At 41.7% G+C, this 18,126-nt stretch overlaps 1 protein-coding gene and 1 non-coding gene across 4 annotated transcripts in view; one reads left to right on the forward strand and one right to left on the reverse strand.

Moving 5' to 3' along the window:
* The window catches only part of ADCY8 (adenylate cyclase 8), a 221,171-nt gene that overhangs the window by 47,772 nt on the left and 155,273 nt on the right, over window positions 1–18,126 (reverse strand). For 2 of the 3 annotated variants that reach the window (XM_004743568.3, XM_004743566.3), the window contains 2 exons: window positions 3,102–3,303; window positions 904–993 (listed from right to left, as the gene is read on the reverse strand). In XM_004743568.3, coding sequence (XP_004743625.1) covers window positions 904–993; window positions 3,102–3,303 — 292 coding nt within the window. The remainder of the gene's footprint in view (window positions 1–903; window positions 994–3,101; window positions 3,304–18,126) is intronic. The other variant, XM_004743567.3, reaches the window with a different exon arrangement.
* LOC123391508 lies at window positions 16,072–16,178 on the forward strand. Its single transcript, XR_006606219.1, has one exon. It is a non-coding gene; the product is annotated as a U6 spliceosomal RNA (small nuclear RNA).

The raw sequence follows: 18,126 nt of genomic DNA on the forward strand, positions 1-18,126 counted from the left end.
CCAGGTGGTGGAGGAATCTTAGAGAACAAGGGTCGACCTGGGTCCCCGGGGTGCGAGGTTGGCTGGGGTCTGTCCTCTCTCCTGACCCCGAATTTCTGCCCCTGAATGTCAAGTTCTGGGCTACAGCTAACACAGCCCAAGACTGTCCTTTGCTTAGTACCATAGGCTGACCCCAAGGCCCAGGGCAAAGCTCTGGTTCTGTGGCCAAGGGAGCGTGAGACTTACATAATGATGGTGGGTATCTGCTGAGACACCTCCTGACCCTGTGGTGCTGTGCTTTGTTTCACATTTAGTTGTGGTTTTCTGCGTTTGTGACTTTTTAGCTTTTTTCTGTCTATCTCTCCCACCCCTTTCCTCTTTTCCTCCCTCCCCTCCTTTCTTCCTTCTCTTCCTCCCCCCTTCCCCCTTCCTTCCTTCCTTCCGTCTTTACTTCTCCTCTCCCTCCCCCTTCCCTTCTTTCTTTCTTCCTTTCCCCCTACCTCTCTTCCTTCCTTCCCTCCTTCTTGAATGCAGCCAAAGGCATTTGAGCCGTAACTCTGCCCTAGACTGGGAACAACAGCACATTCTGCTCTAGGATTTCGAGATGAGAATGGGAAATGAATGGGGGAGGGGGGAAGGGGCGAGGAACATGGATAGAGGTACAGGGGAAGAAGGAAGAGAGGAAGAGGAAGAAGAAGGGAGAATCACGAAAGGCTGGAGGTAAGGGCAGGAAAGAGGCAGGGGAGAAAGGGAAAGGCAGAGAAGGGGAAGGAGGAGCAGGAGGAGCAGCAGCAGCAGCAGGAGGAGGAGGAGACAGAAGAAGAAAGCAGGCCTCTGGAACGCTTTCTGAGACCCTTCAGGCAGTTGTGCTTGTGTGGAGCTGGCGGAGGTACCTAAGCCCAAGGGGAGCTCGAGAATAAATACCTCTGGGTAGGAGCAGATATCTGTAAACACAGCTGAGGAATTGAAAGTCAGGTTCTTCAAGGGTATCGACTTGTCAAAATCACACCACAGCTGCGGATTAAAAAAAAAAAAAGAAGAAGAAGAACAACAACAACAGCAAAAAACAAAACAAAACAAAACAAAACAAAACAAAACACAGGAACAACAAAGTCAGTGTGAGTGCTGGGAACAAAGCAGTGTGCCTTCTTCACTGCTGAGCCTAGGCAGAAACCTGGGCAGACCAGGCCCTACAGGGGGCTTCATTCCAGAATGGAGGGGCCAGCTGGGATCTCCTCTTCCATTTTAAAGAAGGTACTGGCTCAGAAAAAGCTTTTGCAAGCCAGCCCGGAAGCCAGGTTAAGACAGTTCTGCTTGCCCTGTCACAGAGGGCCAGTGGAGAGTGCCTGTGGGGCTCTGAAGAGAGCCAGATGGCAGGAGGAAAGGTCTGGGGTATGCTTGCAGCCTGTCTCTCATCAACAGCTGGGAGGATTCCAGGGATCTGAGGGGGGCAGGTTCTCCAGAAAGACTCTTAGCATGGGACAAGGGGCGGGAGGGCATTCCCTAGGCCAGAAACTGCTGCAGATTTTGCGGTGCTCAGGAAAGAGTAGCTACCATTGGCTGAATGCCTCCTCTGTGCCAGACACTTTGGACAAAAAAGCCTCACAACCACCTTGTGATGTAGCTACTATTTTATCCCCATTTTACAATAAAAATATATGAAACTCTGAGAAGTAAAGTAACTTGTCTAGGATCACCTAGCTCGTAAGCGGTATAGCTGAGATTTGATGGCAGGTCTATCTGACTCCAAAGCCTCTGAACTTCCTGCTGCACCACCATGGCATGGATGGCCCAGATGTAACCTTGACCTCGAGTCACTGAATTTATTTCCAAATCCTGCACCCCAGAAATACCTGATTCGTCAAGACTTGAGATCCTGGCTACGCCTCCGTTGGCCATGATCAATGTTCCTAAGCACTTCCATTTCAATTTCAATTGCAATAATCTATAAAATATTCATTAGATGGCGACTTAAGTTAGGTTAGGATTTTCCTTTTTCTTTATCCCATAGAATCCTTTCCTACAAGGCCAACCACAGAGTTTGGGCAACATAGCTCTTAGTGATTACTGGGCCATTCTGGACAACAAATTTCAGGCAGTATAAGCCTCCAACTCACAGACTGACAACTGACAAGCTGACGAGTTTGAGTCCCTGAACACATGGAGACCCTCCCTCAGGCCCCAAGGGCACACTGATGGGTTCAACCGCAAGACGGATGCCTCCACTAGCCTCTCTCAACATGCCAAGTTCAAAACCTGGAAGGAGACAGATCACTCTTAGAATCTAGAGTAACTAAGCCATGGACAACACAAACTGTTTGTATGTACACAGAAAATGCTGTCGCTATCATGTTACCATTTTAGAGAGAAAATGAAATCATTAAAACATGGATCACCAAATTAAAAACAATGATAAATATGGCAGCTGGAGAGTCATCTGAATTCAATGTTTCACATCCAATGTGAACTCTTAGAAGGTCATAGGCAAGATCTCAAGCCTCCTGAAGCACATTTCCCTTACCCATTGCATGGGAATGGTAATACCTACCTGTAGCACATAGTAGGTGCTCAAGAAATGATGGTTCTTTTATTTCCACCCCCCTACCCCCACTTCCAGAGATAAAATTTAGCATTTGAGGATGAGCATGAGTCGTGGAGTCAGACAGACCTTATTAGCAAGTTATTTCATGTCTCTGAGCCTCAGTTTCCTTAGCCATAAAGTGGGGATAAGGAGACTTACCTCACGGGGTTTATGTGAGGATTTAATAAGAAAAATGAGTACAGCTTCTCCTTCAGTGCATGGCACATAGCAGGTAGGTACTTGAAGGGAACTCTGATTCACGATTATAATTGGTTGGCCACTGACAATACAGAAATTTAGGACGTTTATGCTCCCTTGGAACAGATAATCTCCCCCACTGGGAAGTGATAATTTGCCACTAGTAAAATGCACAGCTCTGACAGTAGCTGCATTTCTGTTCTATGTCCCTAAGCTTGGGGCTGCACCAGGCACTTGAAGGTAAGTGGTACCAAGAAAGGCAATGCAAGAAGCTACAGGCTCCATAAACCCTTCATTCTTGCCTGCACATGAGAAGCCAGAGGGTTGGGTTTGGAATGCTTACGATATTCAAGATGGCACCCAGGAAGTTAATCAAGATGGATGCAAAGATGATGACGTTCCGGGCCAAATAGGTCTCATTAATCCAACAGCAAGTTTTCCGGAGGACGAGGGGCAAACACTTATAATCCTCTGCCGTGGTGATGAGGACGAGAGCTGAGTGCAGCATAATCAGGATGGAGAACTGGATGGCCATTGGCATCACCCTGCAGGGAAACCCAGAATGTTGGGTCACATGGCATCATTCATGACTGCCCTTCCCCACCCCTGGAACCCAATAATTCTCTAAATCTCTGTTTGTTCAAGAAAAATCAGCAGGAGACCTTTTCTTAATTATATCCATCCCTAGAATATTCCATCAAGAAAATTTGAAATGACCATCAAATTTGGCTTTATTTATTCTTCCTGTCCAGCCCCGCCTTTCTTTTTTGCTTCCTATATCGTTATCTTTCTCACTAGGCAACTCTGCGAAGGCAACATACCACTGGAATTTTATCTCAATATCCCCACTGTGCGAGGGACCCACATCATGCCCTTTCTCCTTTGAGGGAGCTTTTATGAAACACTTAACCTCTTCATCTACTCTGATGCCATGATCTGAACTTGGCACCTGTTTCAAGTTGCTCAGTTTGGTTAGTGATTACCAAGATTTGCAGGGAATATACCATGTGCCATTTGAGATGGGTAAGGGTGTAATTTGAGTTGTAGGTAAGGAGAACTCATCCTTGCCCAAGGCTTCAACATCACTCCCAAGTACACATCTTGAGCTTCAAGGTCTCACCAAAGCTCTGTTCCATGGTAGCCCCTGTCTATGGACATTTCTGTTGGGTGTCAGGGGTTGTTTCCAGCAGCTTGGTGATTTCAAAGCCCATCTCTGGAGGCATCTTTGACTGCTTCCTCTCCTTACCAACCAATCTCTCAGCAGGTATATTTCTTCTCCTTAGGAGTTCATCCCTCATTCTCTGTTCTCTGTACAGCCATTTGTGTCTCACTTCTCTGCCTTTCTTTCGCCAGCCAGCTGTTACACATTGAAGGGTACCTGTGGCTCCTCCATCTCTTCAATGAAGTCCATTCATTTGGCTTCAGCATCTTCCAGCAGTCGATGCTCAACCAACATACACTTGGTGAATGAAGTTAGACCCAACTTCTAACAATGCCTTACTATGCTTCTGCCTGGATTTCCCCACGTTTATTATTAATGACATTAGTGTCAGTAATATACAGAGCTCTGTGCTAAACCCAATGTGCTAGACCCAATGCTAAGCACTTTATATAATAGCTGATTTCTATTCCTTGCTACAGACTTATGAAGTCTCTTGAGTTCTCTTTTTTCAGGTGAAGATTTAAGGTTCAGAGAAAAGCAACTTCCCAGAGGTCACTGAGTTGGTTAATGTTAGAGCTAGGATTTAAAGTCCACTGTGCCATTGATGAGTGACAGACCTCCCGTGTGTGCTCCTATGTCATCTTTTTGGGGATTCTGTGGTGTCATTTACTTATTCATTCAATAATCTTCTTCCCAGATACAGTGGTAGGCACCAGGACACATCTTCCCCATCCTCTAGGAGATCATAATCTAGAGGAGAATATGGACATATACATGATGAACTATTGGAGAATATGCTATGATCTATAAAGGGGTTTGAGCAACCATCATTTAGAAAACAGGAAAAGGAATCAAGGGAGGCTTCACAAAAGGGGTGCCATTTTGGTCAGGACTTGGAGGTCGAAGAGAGGGTTTTAGGGAAGGAAAAGCAAGGAGCAGAAGAGTAAGAGTGATCCGCATGTTTAGAACTTCCACTAACCCAGGTGGTGAGGCTGTGGGGCTGGGGAGTGACGGGCTCTCATACATGCTGTGTAGAAAGTTCCACATGGAGGTGATACACAGATATCCCAAATGTTTTATCAGGAAGGACACAGTCATATCTGTGTATCTGAAGGATAACCACGGTGGGAGGTGAAGGATGGAGTGAAAGAATTTGGCAGAAGTTTAGATAGTTGGGGCCCAAGTTACCAAGGGAAGGACATAGGTAGCAGCATGGATAACTGGGAGGTTCAGGGAAAGACACAGCGTTAATCTTAGTACGTGTTTTCTGTATGTGTGTGGAGGTGTGTGGAAGCGTGATGTCATTAAAGGTGACACTCATGTTTTTACCATCTGAACTGGTCAATATAGGAAGAGAAGCTGGACCACAGAGTGTAAGGATGATGAATTTGATTTGGGACAAGTTGAATTTCTAGTGTTTGTGGATCATCCTTCTAGAGACGTACAGAGAGCGAGGCAGTTGGAGGGGTGTTTGTGGAACTCTGGGTCTGGAGTGAACAGGTGCTGGCTGAAGATCTGAGAATGGAGGAGCTTGCCCAAGGTGAATAAGAAGTAAAGGCACCACAGATAAAGCTATAGAAATTGATGGGCTGGAAGGAGAGAAAGCAGCAAAAGGAATTTAGGAAATGTAGTCAAATGAGCAGGAGAGAAGGAGTGCATGGTGTCAGGACAGCCAGGAGGTAAGACATTTGCAAGGGTGGGGCTGGGGAACTAAGACTGGCAAATCCCTTTGCATGCTTACGCATCACAAAGGCTGGAAATTCACTCTCCCCACAGCCCCAGCTTTTATTGTTGAAGGTTTTATATTTCCTTTAAAAAAAAAAAAATACTTGCACAGTTTTGGTTTTATAGATCACCTTGACAGGAAATCTCTGCAGGAGTTCTAGATAAGAACAGAAGGTCTGTGCAGCAGTGGGTTCCCAGAGGGCTCTGGGCAGATAGGAAACTTCCCCCCAAACAGGCTGGAAAAACATTCCTGGAACAGCACACCATTATTCTGGGGCACCCGGGAGGCAAATGAAGGAAGAACGCTTTTGTCAGACAGTCCCTGGAGAAAAGGGGCCAATTTCTAGGCTTATGCCTCTCAATACTGTGAGGCAGCCCCCAGGAATGTGAATGCTTTGTTTCAAAGTGTGAGGCAGAAGCAAAGCTGGCAAAGAGGATGTTGAGAGCCACTCAGCAGGAGCCTCAGACTCTTCTGTGGCCCTCCACTGCCATGCACATAGTCTACGACCTCCATGGTCCTCCATGGTGATGTGCAGGACCAGGAGGGCTGCTCTGGGCTCCCCCCAGAGCCCCTCTGCCCTCCACGGGCAACACTCAGGCATGTGCCCTTTACTTCTCCTTCTGTGCTCTCTCTTGGGGGAATGACTTGTTCATCGTTCAAGGCTGTTTTTCCCTGGGTTCTCCCATGACACCTGCTATAGAGCTGAGCACACAGATGGTGCTCAATAAATGCTCACTGACTTACACTTTTTGTGGGGAGAGGAGATGCTCTTCCTCCCCTCAACAGCCTTCATAGGGAAAAAGATTCTTAGTGGCCCTCCAGCCCTTCCAACCTCCAGGAGGAGTCTGCCACCTATCCGGTATGTTCAGGGGACTTGGCAGGGCCAGTGTTAAAGCTCAATGCTTATATGAAGTTCAGCTGCTGGCCATTCTGTCCTTGTAGATCTGCTAAGATGGTTGGGAACCCAGAGCCAGGACCTTCTCTGTAGGAAGAAGACTGGCCATCTCCTCCTGAGCGACGAAGCTCAGGTGTCCCCAGGAAGTACCAACAGGCAACTGCCCAGATTTTCTTCATTCCTTTGGTGCTGGGGGTGAGGGGTCTTTATCATTTTTGCAGCAGTGAGATCCACACTGGCGTGGGAAGGCAGAGTAGGGGACACAAGCAGAGATCCGGGAGATTCAGAATGGACACCATGTGGTCTCTTGACTTCAACCACATCCTGTATACCAGTATTTACCATAAGTTTTGCCTAGTGAGAACCCTCTCTGCGTGTCTCACTAGACACTGAATGTGCCAGTGCCTTGATTTTGGACTTCCAGCCTCCAGAACTGTGAGAACCATGTGAGCTGTTTATAAGCCTGCAGTCTGTAGTATTTTGTAACAGCAGCCTGAAGTAGCTGAGGCAGGAGGTAAAAGGCGGGCATGTGGGTTAGTGAGTGGCAAGAGTGAACAAAACCCTAGGTGTGTAAACCCATAGCTCCAAAACCTCACCAGTGGTACAGCCTTGGGCAAGGTAACTAACTCTTCTGAGTATCATATTTTTAATCTGCAAAACCAGAATCGTTAAGCCCACCTTTTAAGAAGGCTCTGAGGTTAAAATAATAAGGCAGTATGCTTAGCACATAAGATGAACTCAAAGAAACATTAGTTCTCTATTCACAGTGGAGTCCAGAAAACCAAACGCATTTCCAAAATTGATGGGAAGAGTATTAATTACAAGATGCAAGGTGCTGGCACTGCCTATAAAATTCCTCTAAGAATCTCTGCAGCAGCTCCTAGCTCCTCGGCGCTCATCTCCTTTTGCACACATAAACATTGTAGCAACCAATTATAGTTTTTTAATCTAATTTTAGAGCTACTCAGGCGTCCAGGGATTCTGAATTTGCTTTGCATTGTTGGTGTCCATAAGAGGCAAGGAAACCTCTCATTTCTGAAATCGAGTCTGAAAGAAATGACAAGGGATTTGCAAACAGCTCTCTCCAAATAATTTCTAGACATTAAGTTCTACTTGCTCTTCATAGCCCATCTTTAAAACAGAGCCTGGGTTGGTATCATGACTGGGTGTTTGCTGGGAAGGCGGGGATTAATGGAGATGAGCGAACAGCCTCTGGCAGCTTGGGGTGCAATAGGAAGCAGAAAGTCGGGTCATACCCAAAGATGACATTTATACCACTGCTCAGAATCTGCAAAGAGCCTGAGTCCAATAGTACATCTGAGCCCCGTAGCAACACTGAGAGGTAGGTATTCTTAGCCACGTCAACAGATGAAAATACTAAGGCTCAGGAAAGGGAAGGGAACCAGAACTTATCAAAATGGATATGGTTCTTTTTAATTCTCACAGCAACCTTGGGAAATGGGCATTGTTATTCCCATTTTACAGATGAGAAAATCAAGGCTACAGAGAGGTCAAGTCTGTACATGCAGCTAGTGAGATGCATAGAAAGTAATAAGACCCAGGGCCTCTTTCTTCCTTTTTTTCCTAGCCTCCCTCTCTTGCTTGCATATTTTCTCTTTCCCCTTCTTTCCTTCCTTCTTCCGCACCTTCCGCTCTGTCCTCCATCCCCTCATCACCATGCTTGCAGACTGAGCTACACCGTTGTATAATCACAAAAGATATTTTCTGTTCTTTCCTCAGTTTACCCCTCTGGGAGAGGAACATCTGCGTGCACGAGGAAATTAGAACAAAGAGCAGAGCCAGCACTCTTCGTGCCAGGGTCCATTACACTTTGCTTTGGGGGCTGGGAGTCAGCTGTGGTCATATGAGCAGCGCCTGCCTCGTCTGCTAAAAATTCCGTGACGGAAGAAATGCCAGTGAAAGGCACCTGCCATCTGTTTAGTCGCAAAGAATCAATCAGACATAAAATGAGTTGGAGAGGGAACAAGCACGCATTAATGAAAGCTTGTGCGGTATCTGGGGCAAAGTGGCACCTCAGTCCCCACAACATGTGGCCTGTCTGGTCAGAGATCAGCTTGGGATGTTTTCTTCATTGCCAGTTTTTTCTCTTCAATTGTGGAAATGAGCTTGGGGTTCTGGCTGGTATTTCAGCCCACCAGCTGCTGCCGGAGGAGCCGAGTCTCTTCCCCTGAAGCCAGGAATCAAGCAGCAGGGCTGGCTCACCTTCCCTGGTCAGGGCCTTTGGGAGGGGAGTCTGCCCAGGCTGTGCGGAGTGCCACACTCCTTTCCTCTTTGGCACGGTGACCTTTTCTATCCCAGGGCTAGTCTAGACCCTCAGCTCAGTCTGGGCTCCTCTCTGTTCCCCATTCCCCATAACCCAGTCCGTCTCCACCTTGACTATCTAACAAATTCTTCCTCTCTGGTCCAACCCCCCGCACCCCCCACCCCCACACATGGCCACCACCACTATCTTGTCCCTACCCATTTCTCATCCCAGAGTTTTGCACCTGCCTTCTACTGGTCTTCCCAACTATAGGCCCTTCCAACTTTCCATTTTCTAAGTTAGTGTGATCGATCCTTTAAACACAAAATCGACTCCATCACGGCTTTGATGAAAAGTTTTGATAATATCTTCACTGCCAACCAGTCACAATTCCTTAGAAAGGCTCACAAAACCCTCACCTCCAGACACTCACTTTCCAGTCTTCCCGCCCCCTCCATCTTAGTCCTCTCCCATGACCTGGCAAGTCCTTCGAGGGGGGGAGGGGGGGTTAAGATGTCAGTGTCACCTCCTGTGGGAAGACTGAATTGATCTGTTTTCCTCACCTCACTCCTACAACCCTCTTCTGCCATAGACTTGCCTGATCTTCAGAGTCTTTGTACCATATTGTAGCTGTTTAGTTAATTGCCTTTCCCCCAGTTATACTGTGAACTTGATGATATTAGGGATCAGGACTGTGTACCTCCAGTGTCCAGCACAAAGAGTCACATAAAGGACATCTTTTGGGAATCCAGGAGTCAGGGGGGAGCATGCCCCAGATGGGGCCCTTCTTGGCCCCCAACTCTCCACTGGCAGGAGTCAAGAGGGGAGTCCAGGAAGTTTGGGTGAATCCGATAAGACACTGCCATCACTCACAGCTCAACCCTGAGACCATCCCTGAGAACTGAGGGCCCAGATAATTCTTGGGGAGTCAGGATACCCAGCTTCTTATGGCACTCCCTGGTACCTATCCTGATTCATTCATTCATTGTAATAGCAAATACAGATCTGTATGCATGGTGTATACATTATCTATATGCAGAACATAGGTATATCTACATATGTGTCCCTATATAGCATACAAGCAGCTACATAGATGGCATCTACATCCAGAAATATACATATATTTTGATTATTTCTTTGACTCCTACCACTAGATTAGAAGATCCATGAGAGCACTTTTTTTTTGGTCTTCTTTGTTCACTGATAGATTCCCAGCATCTAACACAGGTCTGATTCATAATGAGCATTCAATTTAGCAGAAGTACACAATCTTTTCTCCTCTCTCTCACTGAAGACTTTAAATTGTAAAATGAATCATAAACACAGGAAACCACACCAAAGTATAGCTTAATTAGCTATTATAACATGCCTGTCTTTGTAATGACTACTGAGTTCACAAAACAGAACTTTGTTGGGCACTCTGAAAGCCCATCCCCAGACTCCATTACAACCCTCTCTCCTACTCCCAACCAATCACTTCCCTTTCCTTTATAGATTTATCATCTATATTTAGACACTATAACTTAGTTGTGCCCATTTTTAATATTAAATTTGTTTTATCTTTTAACTCTTTCAAAAAATTTGCAGGTTCTCTCTTTATCCTTTATTTTCTTCACAAAGTCTTTATTGTGGAATATGTGCCCTTGACCTATAGCATTTCCCCCTGCCTGGATTTTACTTTTGCAGACTCATTCACCATCTTTTATCCTCCATGATTCCTACAGATTGGAAGCTGGATTCAAAGGGCTGAGCCAACTTAGGTTAAACCTTTTGGTAAGACTAGAGACATGTTCTGTTCTTCTCCCATCAGGAGACATGGCTGTCTCTTTTTTTGTGTTAATAATGTCTTCTGATGCTCAATTCTTAGATCCATTAATTCATTGGGATGTTGAAAAAATGACAATATTTTAATTATACAGTTTCTTTCAAAAATATTAGCATGAGTCATTTTATGATGTTTCACTCACCTACTCTTTGGTGAGTTCGTGGTACACTTCTTGCAGGAGGGAGAGAAAACATCTTCCTACCTAGCTTCCTTCCTTTTTTCTTTTTTTACTTGTTTCCAAGATAACTCATCAATTCTCTATCATCCATTCAACTTTTAAAAATGTCATTATAAACTCATAAAGTTAAAAATATTTTCTAGGTTTTCATTGAATGTTTTAACAATTACCCATGCTCAAGCTCAAGTTATTCCATTGGGTACAATGGGAACTTCCAAGTCCTTTAGACACGGTGAACCAACTTGATAGCTTCCTTATTTTTTAGTAGGACAAGATGTTCCAGGCTCGTCTTGCATATTTCCTGTCCCAGCCCTGGAATCATACATATCCCCCCAAAATTTTTTAAATAACAACTGGAATATTATTTCAACAGCACAGTCTAGCCCTCTGTTAGGCTCATAGATACTGGGTTGGACATTCTTGATAGGATTTTCCGTATTCCTATCTTCAATCCAGGATACCACTTTCAAATTTAGTTGTCATAGCTCCTTAAGCTCTACTCACTGTGATGGATTTCTTAGACTTCCTTTGCTTTGAATGACTTTGAGAGTAGTGAGGAGTACTGACCAGGTATATTGTAGGATGTTTTTCAGCTGGAATTTGTCTTTTTCTTTCTCTATGACTAAGTTATGGGTTATTGAGAGGAAGACCACAGAGGTTATGTGACACTCTCATTCAACATGACTTATCACTGTTGTGTTAATGTTCATCAGCTGACTGGGAACGTTTGTCTTGTTTCTCTAGGCTTTCCCTCCGTCCATACTATACTCTTCAGAAGGAAGTTCCGTTCAGCATAGCCACACGACCCCACAGGAATGGGGAGTTAAATTCTACCATTGAGGACAGAGTACCTACATAAATTATTTGGGATTTTTCTGAATAGGAGATTTCTCTATTCTTAATTAATTTATTCATTCAATGTTTATTTCTCTCCACCAACAGATATTTATTTTATATTTTATATTTTGGGTGATAGCCCAATTCTAATTGATTTATCTTCTTATTCAAGGTCTTCCATCTCTGGTTCCCGGGAGCTCTCTCAGTTAACTCCTGTGTCCCTTTGACATTCTCCCATCATTGTGTGTGTGTGTGTGTATGTGTGCATATTTTAATACTTTCCTATTTTCTGGCCCTCGTTGTTAGTAGGTATGTGGTGGTATAGTGTCATTGTTTTAATTTGCATTTCTCTAGTGGAAAATGACATTGAGCATCTTCTTATATGCTCTTCTGATATTTGTGTATCTACTTTGGAGAAGTGTCTGTTCAGATCTTTTGCCTATTTTTAATATTGGGTTGTTTGTTTGTTATTGTTGAGTTTTAAGAGTTCTTTGTGTATCCTGGATACAAGTTCTTTATCAGATATGTGAGTTAAAAATGTTTTCTTCTAATCTGTGACTTGAGCTTTCATTCTTTGAACAGTATATTTTTGCACAGCAGAAATTTTAATTTTAATTAAGTCCAACTTGTCAATTTTTTTCTTTCATGGATCATGATTTTGGCATTATATCTAAAAACTCACAACCAAATGCAAGATCACAGATTTCTCCTATGTTTTCTTCTAGAAATTTTATAATTTTGAATTTAGGTATACAAACTATTTCCAGTGATTTTTGTGAAAGATGTAAGATTTGTGTATAGATTTTTTTGGTTTTCATATGGACATCCAATTTTTCTAGTATCATTTGTTGAAAAAATATCTTTTCTCCATTGAATTGACTCTGCACCTTGTCACAAACCAATTCATTATTATGTATATTAGTGAGTCTATTTCTGGGCTTGCTTTTCTGTTAAAGTCTATTCTATTCTTTTTTCAATATCACATGCTCTTGATTAATTTATAATTATCTTAATATAATCATAATTTTATTTATTTATTTGTTATTAATATAATTATATTAATTTATATTATCTTAAAATTAAGTAGTGTGAATACTATAGGTTTTATTTTTTGGTATTTTACTGGTTATGCTACAGCCTTTGTGTTCTCATAGAAACTTCAGGATCAGTTTGTTGATATCTACAAACTAGCTTGCTGGGATTTTGAATGATACTGAATTGAATCTATAGATGAAGTTGGGAAGAACTGACATCTTAGTAATATCAAGTCTTTCAATCCATGAACATAGAATTTATTTACATCTTTTTTTAAACTTATTCCACTGTCATTGTTGTTGGTGTTGTTGTTTAGTTTTATGTATACAGATCCTGTACATATGTTGTTAGATCTATACCTAAGTATTTAATTTTTGGTGGTTTAAAAATAGTTAACTTTAGGGCGCCTGGGTGGCTCAGTGGGTTAAGCCGCTGCCTTCGGCTCAGGTCATGATCTCAGGATCCTGGGATCGAGTCCCGCATCGGGATCTCTGCTCAGCAGGGAGCCTGCTTCTCTCTCTCTCTCTGTCTGCCTCTTTGTCTACTGTGAACTCTCTCTGTCAAATAAATAAATAAATAAAATCTTTAAAAAATAATAGTTAACTTTAAATGCTAATTTTTATTTGGTAGTATATGAGAAAGCAATTGACGTTTTTTCACTTTTTTAAAAGATTTTATTTATTTGAGATAGAGAGAAAGAGAGAGGGAGTGAGAGAGGGAGAATCAGACTGCCGGCTCAGTTCCAAGTCCAATGCAAGGCTCAATCCCAAGACCTTGAGATCCTGATTGGGCAGAAATCGAGTTGGGTGCTTAACCAACTGAGATACCCAGATGCCCCTGTTGAAGCACCTACAATATTTCAGACAAATATTTTTTTAAAAAAATGAATGCTCAACAAAATTGTAGTTATTGCTTCCACATATATTTATAAGCAGAGGGAAATGAAAATATAAATTTGTTAAGAGTGATAGTTCACATAAGTATTAAAAATATAAATTTTGATCTCTATACGTTTCTTGCTAGCTTCTCTGTAATGGGCATTACTATTTTTTTTTTTTTTTTTTTTTGGTATCAACATGGGTGAGACTGGAGGAGATTATGCTGAGTGAAATAAGTAGAGAGAGTCAATTATCATATGGTTTCACTTACTTGTGGAGCATAAGGAAGAACATAGAGGACATTGGGAGAAGCAATTGACTTTTGTATATTGACTTTTGTATATTGACTTTGTATACTGCGAGCTTTAGGAGTTTTAGGAGTTTTTTGGATTTTCTGTAGAGACAGTCATGTCATTTGCAGATACATCTAGTTTTATTTCTTCCTTTCCCATATGTATACTTTTTTTTTTCCATTTTGATGTCTTATTTTACTAGCAAGGATGTGTAACACGATGTTCAGTAATTGTAGTGAGATACATTCTTGTCTTGTTTCTGATATTCAGGGGAAATGTTCTTGTCTATCCACCACTAAGGATGATGCTAGCAATGGGTTCTTTGTAGAGCCCATGTGGTTATCAAGTTAAGGAAATTCCCCTCCATTCCTGGTTTTCTGAGAGGTTTATACTTTAAATGGGCATTGGATTTTGTCAAATACTTTTTCATATCAATTGATGTGATTATATGGTTTTTCTTCTTTAACTTGTTGATGGGGGGGATTACCCTGTTTGATTTTCAATTGTTGAATAAGTCTTTTTTTTTTTTAAGATTTTTATTTATTTATTTGACAGAGAGAAATCACAAGTAGGCAGAGAGGCAGGCAGAGAGAGAGAGAGGAGGAAGCAGGCTCCCCGCTGAGCAGAGAGCCCGATGTGGGACTTGATCCCAGGACCCTGAGATCATGACCTGAGCCGAAGGCAGCGGCTTAACCCACTGAGCCACCCAGGCGCCCGAATAAGTCTTAACTATCTGGAAAATATTCTGTTTGGTCATGGTGTGTAATTATTTTCATACATTATTGGATTTGATTTGCTAATATTTTGTTGAGATTTTTGTGTCTCTGTTTATGAAAGATATTGATCTGTAGTTGTCCTTTAAGTAGTTTTTTCTTTAAGTAGTAGTTTTCTTTTCCTTAAAGATTGACTTTTTTCAGTCTTTATTGAATTTTGGTATTAGGGTAATTCTGACCTCATTAAAATGAGTTAGGAACCATTCATTCCACTTCTAATTTCTGGAAGAGGTTGTGTAGAATTGGTATTAATTTTTTCTCTAAATCTTTGTTAGAATTCCCCAGTGAAAGATCTAGTGTTTTATTTTTTAGTTAGTTTTTAAATCACTGACTCCATTTCTTACTCGATATAGGGCTCTTCACGTTAACCTTTTCTTCCTGTGTAGATCGGGGTAGTTTGTGTCTCATTCAACAACTTGGTCTATTTCATCTCATTCGTTAAATTTATGCGCATATATATATATTTTTATCATTTTAATGTCTGTGAGATCAGTAGTTCTTTCACTTGTGATATTGGTGATTTGTGTATGTGTCACTCTCTCTGCTTCTCTCTTCTGTTTACTTGGCCAGAGATTATTGATTTCATTGATCTTTCCAAGAACCTGATTTCAGTTTTATTGATTTTTTCTATTATTTTCCTATTTCCAAATTCATTGATTTCTGCCCGAATTTATATGATTTCTTATCTTCTACTTGTTTTGGGTTTAGATTTCTTTTCTTTCTCTGGTTTCTAAGGTAGAACTTAGATTATTGATTTTAGATTTTTCTCTTGTAATATATACATTGATTACTGTAAATTTCCCTCTAAGCACTGCTTTTATTGTATCTTACACATTTTGATACATTGTATTTTTATTTTCACTTAAGTGAAAATATTTTGAAATTTCTCTTGAGATTTCTGTGTTGGCCCATGTGTTATTTAATCTTCATGTACTTTGACACTCTCTTCATAGGTAGATACAAGAAATAACATACATATTGTTATGTCTTCTTTGAGAATGAGGTTTTTTTAGGTCATGATGTAATGTCCTCTTCACCACTGATAATTTCCCTTGTTCTGAGTCTACTCTGACTCTGATGGAAATTAGTATGGTTACTACAGCTTTTTTTGATTAGTGTTAGCAAAGCATATCTTCTCCATTCCTTTACTTTAAACACATTTGAGTTTTTATGTTTAAAATAGATTCGTAAATGCTTTGACCTGTTTTTTCCCCACTTATTTTTTTTCTTTGTATTTAGTTTGAGAATTTCTTGACCTATATTCAATAAGCTCCCTGATTCTTTCTTTGGCCTTGTTGAGTCTACTAATGAGCTCATTGATTATTTCCGTTGCAGTGTTTTTATTTCTAGCATTTATTTTTGATTCTTTCTTAGAGTTTCTCTCTACTTCTATTGCCCATCTGTTCTTGCATAGTGTCTAATTTTTCCATTAGAACACTTAATATATTGTGCTTGCTTCAGCAGCACATATACTAAAATTGGAACGATACAGAGAAGATTAGCATGGCCTCTGTGCAAGGATGATGGGAAAATTTGTGAAGAACACTTAATACCCTAAAAATAGTCATTTTAAACTCTGTTTCTGATAATTTCAGCATCTTTGTTACCCATGAGTCTGATTCTAATGATTGCTTTGTCTCTTATTTCCTTTAGGCATACTTTGTAATTTTTTGTTGAAAACCAGTCACATTATATCAGGTTCAAGAAACTGAGGCAAATTAATCTTTACTGCAAGGATTTAAGTAAATCTTCCTTGGAGCTGGGCTACATTTAGTGTTTTCAGTAGTTATATAAATACAAGTGGCTTCAAATTCCTCATATCCTGGTTTTTGTCTCCCCTCTTAAACTGGGGTCCCCTGAGAATTCCTCCTCAGAAAGAGTCTGTGTCTCGCAGTTCTTTCAGCTATAGTCCACCATTAGTTTTCTGGATTCTTGTCAGTGTTGTGGGAAGGTGTGGGGAAGGGAGCTCTGCCTATTACTCTTCTTTTTGATTAAAAAAAAAAAATCTTTTTACCTTCTATTCTTCTTAAGGCATTATTTGCTGTGTTTATGTGCTCTATATTACCTCTTCTTAGGTCTTCATTTCTGAAATGTATCTTTATTCTGATTTTTATTTCCTTCCTGAGCTTTCTTGTTGAATTTCTGTTTTTCTACTTCTGGTTTAGGTTGTTAGTTCATGTCTTGAACCACATGAAGTGCTTCAATTCTTTTGAGGTAGTGGATTATAGATTTGATACACGTTATAGGCCTCTCTTTTGGAATGTTTTCATCTACTGTAAGGAAATCGACCTACCTTTTCCCCCCATTTATCTGATAATAACTTGGTATCGAATTGCCACCAATATGATTTGTTGCTCATTTTTGTGTCAGATTAACTTTACTGAACTTGTAGAAATGGGCGTGGCTTAGGAGAGTTTATTTTTCACCTCTGTGGAGCTCTCTTTTTAGTTGCTTTCATGTGGTGTTCAAAAGCGTGATGGTTACATTCTCTTTCCACTTTTACAATGACCCTGGTATTTCTTCCTCACTATAGTCTTTACTGTGAGTCCTCTTGATTTCCCTCACATAGATCCTTCCAAGTTGCTCTCCTGGGAGGGAGATGGGGTAGTTGGTCTGGTGGATTCCCAGCATGTGACAGTTCCAGCCTTTCAGGACTTCCTGTGGGTCTTTGCACTCACTGGATGCTGGATTAGGCAAGCCCCTCCCCTTTCCAGCTGCTTCCTCAATTTGCCCTGTGGCACTTCCCAGTAAATATCTATTGGCTATACTGGGGCTTTTTTGTTCACAGACATGACAGATGACTACTTGCTTGTTTCTGTTTCCACCCACATGGATGCTGATGTCACACAATCCTGGGGCTATTGGGAGACTGTCACTACCCACTTCAATTTGGGAACTTATGGGGCTATCATATCATCTCTTTTTGTTGTAAATACAGTCCAAGAAGTGTTTGGTTTTGCTATCTAGCTCTTTAGATATGTGGGAGTTTTGAGAGGTTCTGAAATGCACCACCTTAGGCCACCGTCTCCATGGAGTCCCTTTCTCTTTCCTAGTATCCTTGCTAATCCAGAGAATGTCAAGCATGGTCATTCTCAGAGTGTTACTTAGCTTGAATACCTTTCATCATCGCAGACACTGAGCCTGTGCTACCTCACTCCTTCTTCATCTGTGGTGTCCACCATATCACATCCTCACAAAAACACTTTACTCTAGACTTTCCCAAGTGCCCACTACTCTACAAACACAACGTTTCACACATCCCTGTGCCTTTGCCAGTGCTGTTTTATAAACTGGGAATGCCCTTCCACTTACTCTTCCTATCTCATCCTGCTCAGCTCCAAATATTACCTTTTCTACAAACTCCTCTTTAATCCATCTGGTCAAAATGAACTACTGATTTTGGTACAGAGTTGGTAGGTAGTTAAAAAAATAGACTCTGTCTTGGGGTTCAATTCCCAGCTCAGCCATTATAGAGATAATGTGACCTTGGATAAGTCCTCATC

This window comes from Mustela putorius, unplaced genomic scaffold (assembly GCF_011764305.1).
Source record: "Mustela putorius furo isolate JIRA1106 unplaced genomic scaffold, ASM1176430v1.1 tig00000228_pilon_pilon_pilon, whole genome shotgun sequence".
In the NCBI taxonomy this organism is placed as follows: domain Eukaryota; kingdom Metazoa; phylum Chordata; class Mammalia; order Carnivora; family Mustelidae; genus Mustela; species Mustela putorius.